Genomic DNA, 7,710 nt, shown 5'->3' on the forward strand with positions numbered 1-7,710 from the left:
ATGAATCATATATGCTATGCGAATTCACATAGCCGTTATGTGGGAGATGCTATAGTCAAAAATCATGTGTGCCAAACATAATGGATATGATTGGATTTTTGTCAGCGTATCACGCAGAAAAATTTACGGTAGACTCAAACATATTCTAGGTAAAATCAAACAAAGTTTCAGTTTGTTCTGGCATCAAACATAAATATGGTTATGAACAAACATATTGTCGCAATCAAAACAAACGTAAATTATGTTTGAATCAAATATACATTTTCAGTTGTTTCAATCAGCGGATTGTTTAAAGCAAACATACATATTATTGTTTTGGTTCGGCCGCTAAAAATATTTCCCTATCAATTCTACCAATATTCATATTCTGGTAGCATTAGTCTACTAGATTTCACATATGCGCACGTTCATACATCATTTACTTACCTTTTTGTACCTAAATTCATCCTCATCAACAATTTAGAAGCATTGAAAACATGCTTCCACTCTTTTGCTGCTGCTTTATGGTGCAGCTTCCGAGTTTTTGTTTACATCTGTAAGAGCTAGCGAGGGGCTGCTCACTAGTGCATGCATAATACAAACAGGAATTTTATTTTGTTTTTAAATTAAATATGTTTGATTTAAATATAGTTATCTGTTTGCAAACAAACATGAATATTTTTGATTCAAATGGATGAAATTTGTATCCGTGATAGATAAAGGGTTCTGTTTGCTGTTGATGCTGCTAATTTTAAGCGATTGGCTCCTAATGTATTTAATTAGTGCTAACTTTCCCAAAGAACCCATATTTTTTAGACTCTTTAACTATTTTTAAAATCAAAAACAAAATGAGCATGAGCATGATGACCGTGCAATTCGTATTGCTACTCCGTGATCGACCAGAACAATCGCAATTGCACAGGGAACCAATGGATGGAAGCATGGGATTTGCTATGCACCCTCAATGTGCACAGTCCGAGAGCTCTAGTATTTTTGGATGATCGATAACGGCGCTGGCCACGTCCTCACGGTCATCGGGGGATGGGAAGGAATTCTCGCGTGATTTTTGAAAACGTCGTAAGTCCAAAAGAGAGGCTCTCTTTGTTTACTTTCTCTTTCGATTATTACAAAGCCATACTAACATTTACATTGGATTTTCCAGTACCGATCTGAAGAAAATAGCTTTATCTAGTGTGCTGAGGTGAAAATATTGCAACAAATTTTAAACTAGCCTTGATATTAGCAAAAGAGAGCGTAATGAAAGAGAGTCTCTCATTTAGACTTACGACGTTTTCAAAAATCACGCGAGAATTGATGATGCAGTTGTAGAGTAGTTAGGAATAACAAAACAAATAAAATGAACTGTTTGATGCAATATCATTATTATAATAAATATATACTAAAATACAAACTAAGATGTTTCTCGTTACAAATCCCATGTCACGAACTTCATGTCACAAGACCATCTACACCCAAAATAAAAATCAAATCGTTGCAGAAGAGGGAAACAAAAAAACGGTTGCTATAGTAACAAGGGGAACAGAGTCTCCAGGTGGCAAGTCCTCGTCTATAAAACGGACGGTCATCGGAGACCAGAGTCATTCTACTCTCGAACGTCATATCGTACGCTTCGAACAGCCAACCGATCCCAGCAGGCTAGGAAACCAACGCGGACTCATCAGTTGCCATTGGCAACCATCACCCACCAGCGGAGGACGTACAGGCGACGGATAGCATTACGGAGAGGCACAATCCAGCGAAGAGGCAGATTGCCTGCCCACTACCAAGCAACGAACTATCTCGTGGACGAACCCGATTCCGCGGCGCGCGCAAGACAGCCCCCAGCGGTCGCCATAACAACGCTTCAACGAACGACGCGGACGGCGTCCATCACGACGAACTACCTCGCGGACAAACCCGATTTCGCGGCGCGCGCAAGACGGCGTGCATTCAGCGGTCGCCATAACAACGACGCGGACGGCGTCTACCACGGCAATCCGCACGCTTGTACAGCAACCTCGTGGCATCAAGAAAAATCATAATAACCGGCCTACTGCGCATCTAACAGCATTCAGCTGATACGCTAGCGGTACGCATGGCAATACGCCTTCCATAACACGACACCAACCTATGGTTGGTTGATATGTTGAGGTTCGGCATGTTAAAGAGGATTGGAGGATTGGTACAAAACGGCTTTTTATAATAAATATTGAATTCATTTCTCTATAGCTGCGACAAGGATTCGAAAAAAAACAACTTGCAATGGAGAGCAAAGGTCAGCTCTACCCCCGTTGCGAGGACACTGAGTCTGATCGTAGTCCGGAAGATTACGACAATGGTTCAGTCGGTACGACGAACAAGCCATCCAAACGGTATGTGTATTCGTAGAGAAGAGAGTGCTTCTCAATTGTGTGCTTCTATAAGCCTCCGAAGAGTAGACGGTGTGCTAAAAGAAAAAAGCTTCGATGAGTAGGCGAAGTTAACTGCACAAAGCAATCTTCAATGGGAAGGTGGAGATTGGACTGCAAGTCAAGATCAAATTGAATATCGGTTTCTGATGAGAAGGCAGAAAACTGATTTGATTTGCTTCGGAAGCTTTAGAAGCACAAACAAAGAAATTAATTTTGAAATTTAACTAACGTAAGATGTGATTACTTCACAGGAAATCAAGAAAAAGCATCACGAAAAAGATGCTTTTAGAGGAGTTATCCTCCATGCGACTAGAATTGGACCAATTACGGAACGAGAAAGATGTGCTGATGCACACTCTGACACGCTCGGACTCACAAACCCAAATTGAACCATCTCGCCCGAACACTGCTGAGTCTTTCGGTGCAGTAGGAGATACACTTCTGACAAGTGTTAACAACATGTCACTCAGTACGATGAACATACCAGAGTGCATTCCATCAGATGGGGAATCAGATATCGATAAAAAGAGCTTTGAATACTGGAAAAATATTCTCTTGGCGTCTTTGAACTTGATCCAGGCGAACGACGAGTATACGAAAATGGACGTATTTAAAATCAAAGCTGGGTCAAAGCTTTTGGAACTGTTCCAAGGAACAAAGTCTTCATTGGGTATGCCAGAGGAGACATCCCAACCATTTTCAAATGCACTCGCTCGATTGGATTGCTATTTCGGCTCGAGAGCCTACACGCTTTCACAGCGTAGTAAGCTATTGAATATTGTACAGCGGGCTGAAGAAACAAGCATTCAATTTGTTCGAAGAGTAGCTTCATCTGCTAAACTCTGTGGATACGATAAAGAGGACGACGAGATGGAAGCGATAGCAAGAACCGTGATCAAGAGTGCTACCGATAAGCGCGTACGTACTCTGGCACATCGTAATTGGGTAAGACAAGGCTCGTTGAATGATTTGATCGACTTGGTCCGGGATCATGAAACGGAACTATCAAATGAAGAAGAATTTCAGAAGATGCGCCAACCACAAAGAACGATCTCGGTAGCTGCAATATCCACTGACGGTGGCCAACGTAAACAATTTCAACGAAACTCTACAGGAAGATTCTACAGTTCTTTCCGCGGAAAAGAAACATCTTCTCGAGCTCCGATGCGGAACCAACGTCCAATGGCAAACACATGTTGGCGTTGCGCGAGTATTTACCATGGCCCTGGACAATGCCCTTGCAGAGATAAGATTTGCCATAACTGCAAGCAACTGGGACATCTAGCTCGTTGCTGCCCTTCTCAAAACCGTGGAAGAATCGCCCCGAAACGATTCGCTGATGTGGACAACGAAGCTCCTCCTAGGAAAATTGCAGCCATTAAAAACGAAGAAAACGATAATGACAATCTGGGTGGTGCGGATAGAATCGATTTGGTTGTCAAACTGAAGCCAAAATTTTCTATTGTGCCGGAGCCAAACATTGAAGATTGTGGTTATGTTCGTTTCAGATTCTTTATCGAGAAGTATTGTTATTATTTGGGAAAAAAAATAAAAATAAACTTAGTTTGAGTTTTGTATTATTTGTAACAAATATTTTCGCATTATATTTCGAGTGTAAAATTAGTACACACAAAAAAAGAATATTGTTTTACAGAATGTTTAGCACTTTACATTTAAGGGTCTGTCTCATTTGGAGAATTAAACTTAAAAGTGACAGTTCGAAAATTAAAAAATCACCCCGTTATAAGAATGGCTGGTGCTACCCAGCAATTCCAATAGGACATCGATGGAAAATGATTCGATATCTGTCAAAAGTAATCTTGCTCTGCGAGCAGGGTTATTTGATAATTATTGAAATGTCACTTTTAAGTTTAATTTCAGTTTAATTATCCAATTGAGACAGACCCTAAAAAGTGCTCCGTTTTCCTAAAAATAAAAATAAAATTGCTTTTAGTCAAAGTTATTTTTTCATTTCTAAAGTTTTTTTCAAATGCTTCCATTGCATAAATAAAAGTTCATCCATTCAACGTGAAAATGGTAAAACTGTCAAAAATACTGAGGAAAAGCATTGTCATTTTCGCTCTTATCTCTCTATCCGTCGCGAAGCTCTTGTCATCGTCGCCCATCAAAACAATACCGTAGTGTTTTTTGGTTTTTCTTGTTTCAAAGAAAACAGATTTTTTCCTTCTGAAATTTTTCTTGTTTGTTCCTATAATGATGAGCGCTCTTTTCGTGCCGGCTGCATCGAAACAAGTGCGGGTAAAACTGAAAACATCCTCAACAGTATTCAGAAGTTGTGTCGGTGGACTAGAAAACTGCCCAGAAGTGCATATATGCCTCGAACAATTGTTCAAGTATTCGGGCATAAAGGTTACATATGAGCAAGAGCAAATATCCGAGGCACTGAAAATCTACGGAATTGGAGGTAGGTCATAATGAATATTATATTTTTGAACCATAAAAATGCGCGTAGCGTGCCAGACTCAACGCCAGTGGTGTACTTATGCGGAAATTTTCTTTTTTTTTTACAGATTTTTGTTTTGGTAATTTATGATCAAAAGTAAATCTATGGCGGAACACTCGGCGGAACATACACAGTGCAATGCATCGTCGGCAAGTGATCTTGTTGGTAGTTTTTGGTGCTGCAACACATTTTCCAAGATAATATAAATTATGAAATAAAGAACAAAACAAAAAGTACATGTAATGTTTTTATAGATATGAAAAAAGGAATAGTGAATGGATAGGGGGTGGGAAATTGCTTCTTTGAGGAGATCAAAGTTTCCTTTCTGAAAGAAACTATTCTACTCTTTTATTACGGTGTAATCATTTCTTTTTGACAGTTCTACAACATCTTTTTAAAAGTTCAAACTTTTAATTTTAGAATGGCATGCACCTTTTAAACCGTGGTTGTAACAAAAGTTTTCACACTTTTATTTTGAGCATTCACAACTCTCTACGAAAAAGAACCAACGCAACTTTTTATTTTTACCAATGGTTTTTTTAATTTCAATAATGATTTTTCTTTCTGTGTAGGAATGCAATTAAAAAGCACTCGTTATGAAATTTCACGAGATTCAACAGCTGATTGGAGCAAGAATGTATGTAAACAATCATAAAGTCATGTAGAGTCTTGCACATTTGTGCGCCCTCATGCAGGATGGAAAGAGAAATTCGAAGAGCGGGAAATGTTTGACAGCTAAGTAACTGCAAAATAATTTTGCTCATGAGATTGATTTCAAAATAAACCTCTACTCGCTTGAAAACAGAAAAGCGGCTCTATCCGCAGCACCCAGATGACAATACACAAGCTGATGTAAGTGAAATTGATTGATATGTAATTGTAAACGTTAAATTTTGAGAAAATTGTTGAAAAAAAAAAAAAAAAAAGAGAGCGACGGAAATAAAGAATAAGATTTATTTCTTTGTGTTCCAGGTTCAAATCCAAAATCCCAAAAATCTAGTAGTCATCGACAAAGTTATTTCCTCGCCAATGCAATTTCAAACTGAAGAAGATGCTTTCGTAGTAGGACGAGTGGCAGGAACTCGCATAGTATTTTTCGTTGATTCTGGTGCACAAGTCAATACCACTCAATACTGTGACAAAGACTCAGTTCAAAAAGATGCTGATCATCGCGCAATAAGTTGGTGGATTTGAGTTACACAACGGATATCAAACTTAGAGCTTATGCCGCTTCTACTAACATCAAAGTATTAGCAACGTTTTCAGGGGAGTTACATGTATCGAAAAATAGACCCGCCTACATTGAGAAATTTTATGTGGTGGACGAAGGAAGAGCTTTGTTGGGTTTCAATACTGCAACAAGGTATAGCCTCCTAATTGTAGGTTTGACAATACCAGTCCACGACAGTTCTTGGCCATGTGAATTCGCCTTAGTTAATTCAGTAGCCAATGTAAAGGAGTACCCAAAGTTCAATGTACCACCAGTCGTACTGTATTATGACAAGCAGATGCCCCCTGCCAGGAACGTATATACTCACATACCTGTTGCTTACAAAGAGCTAGCAAAACGCAAATTGGAAGAAATGCTTCAATCGGGCATCATCGAGGTTGTTACTGAAGACATGGATCGATCATTTTGTTCATCCCTTCTGATAGTCCCAAAAGGAAATAAATGATATACGGCTTGTCGTGGATCTTAGAGGACCCAATAAATGTATTCACAGAACACCGTTTAGAATGCCAACATTCGAAGACATACTGATGAAACTTCATGGAGCAAAATGGTTTTCAACCATAGATTTAAAGAACGCCTTTTTCCACGTTGTTCTTGATCAAAGATGCCGCCACCTAACTAACTTCTTTTCCGGCGAAGCCATGTACAGGTGCTGTCGTCTTCCGTTCGGACTAGGGATCCTATATTCAGAGATATGCGAAAGCGGCCATCTTGAGCCAATCGAGCATTGAGAGCTGTCAGAATCTGAGCCAAATGAACATTGTTATTGTTGCGGATTGAAAGGTATTGCGATTGTAATGAAAAAGATTTTACGAAAAGTTTTGTCGAATAAACAATTTGTTTTACATTGGCAAGTTGAAGTAGTCTAGTTTATGCATGGTACTTTGTTCATTTGTATTGCAATTTTATTTTAGTGATAATGCACTGTTGGACGTTAGATAACGAAATCTGAAAATGCCATTATACGCAAAGTCATGTTCGAGCTCCAACATTTTGCGCCACGGCAAGTGCTGGCAGCGTTTGTTTACGAAAGTAACAGCGTTGCTAAATCGTCTGGAAAAGTATTCGCACATCTCTTAATATAGGATCCCTAGTTCGGACTTTGTAATGCTCCTGACATTTTCCAGGAAATCATGCAATCCACGATTCTCTCGGACTGTGATGGGGTGGTTAATTATTTGGATGACGCTCTTATATTTGGAGATACGAGATAAGAGCACGACAAGAATTTAAAAAAAGTAATGACACGGCTGCAGGACCACAATGTCAATATTAACGTGGAGAAATGCGTGTTGGGGCAGCAAAACGTGATATTCTTGGGTTTCAAGTTATCAGGAGATGGTTGGAGTATAGATGGCAATAAAATAGAAGCGATACAGAATTTTTTTCGAAGACCAGAGAACCAAGCAGAAGTGAAAAGTTTTTTGGGATTGATCGATTTATTCCACAACGTTCGGATAAAACACGGCATCTCAGGAAGCTAGCAAAAGACGACAAATTCCAATAGACTCAAGATCACGAGGAAGAATTTGAATTTCTTACGCAAAACGCCTGGAAAACGATTCAAACATTGGGATACTACAACAGAAATGATAGAACGGAACTACCGTGGACCCCCGATA

The 7,710-nt window shown here is 39.4% G+C and overlaps 1 protein-coding gene across 1 annotated transcript; it reads left to right on the forward strand.

Annotated features, from left to right (window-relative positions):
- The first annotated feature begins 2,233 nt into the window (after positions 1 to 2,233).
- LOC134209045 (uncharacterized) lies at positions 2,234 to 4,067 on the forward strand. Its single transcript, XM_062685028.1, has 3 exons — positions 2,234 to 2,351; positions 2,642 to 3,804; positions 4,045 to 4,067. The coding sequence occupies exons 1-3, from the start codon at positions 2,242 to 2,244 to the stop codon at positions 4,065 to 4,067; spliced, it is 1,296 nt and encodes a 431-aa protein (XP_062541012.1). The 5' UTR covers positions 2,234 to 2,241.
- The last annotated feature ends 3,643 nt before the right edge of the window (positions 4,068 to 7,710 follow it).

This window comes from Armigeres subalbatus, chromosome 2 (genome assembly GCF_024139115.2).
Source record: "Armigeres subalbatus isolate Guangzhou_Male chromosome 2, GZ_Asu_2, whole genome shotgun sequence".
Classification (NCBI taxonomy): domain Eukaryota; kingdom Metazoa; phylum Arthropoda; class Insecta; order Diptera; family Culicidae; genus Armigeres; species Armigeres subalbatus.

Bases quoted from the DNA above. Each gene is read 5' to 3' on its own strand.
- LOC134209045 (XM_062685028.1), top strand. From the start codon at position 2,242: ATGGAGAGCAAAGGTCAGCTCTACCCCCGTTGCGAGGACACTGAGTCT. The intron at 2,352-2,641 runs GTATGTGTATTC...ATTACTTCACAG, and splicing joins ACGAACAAGCCATCCAAACG to GAAATCAAGAAAAAGCATCA. The intron at 3,805-4,044 runs GTGCGGATAGAA...ATTGTTTTACAG, and splicing joins CGATAATGACAATCTGGGTG to AATGTTTAGCACTTTACATT.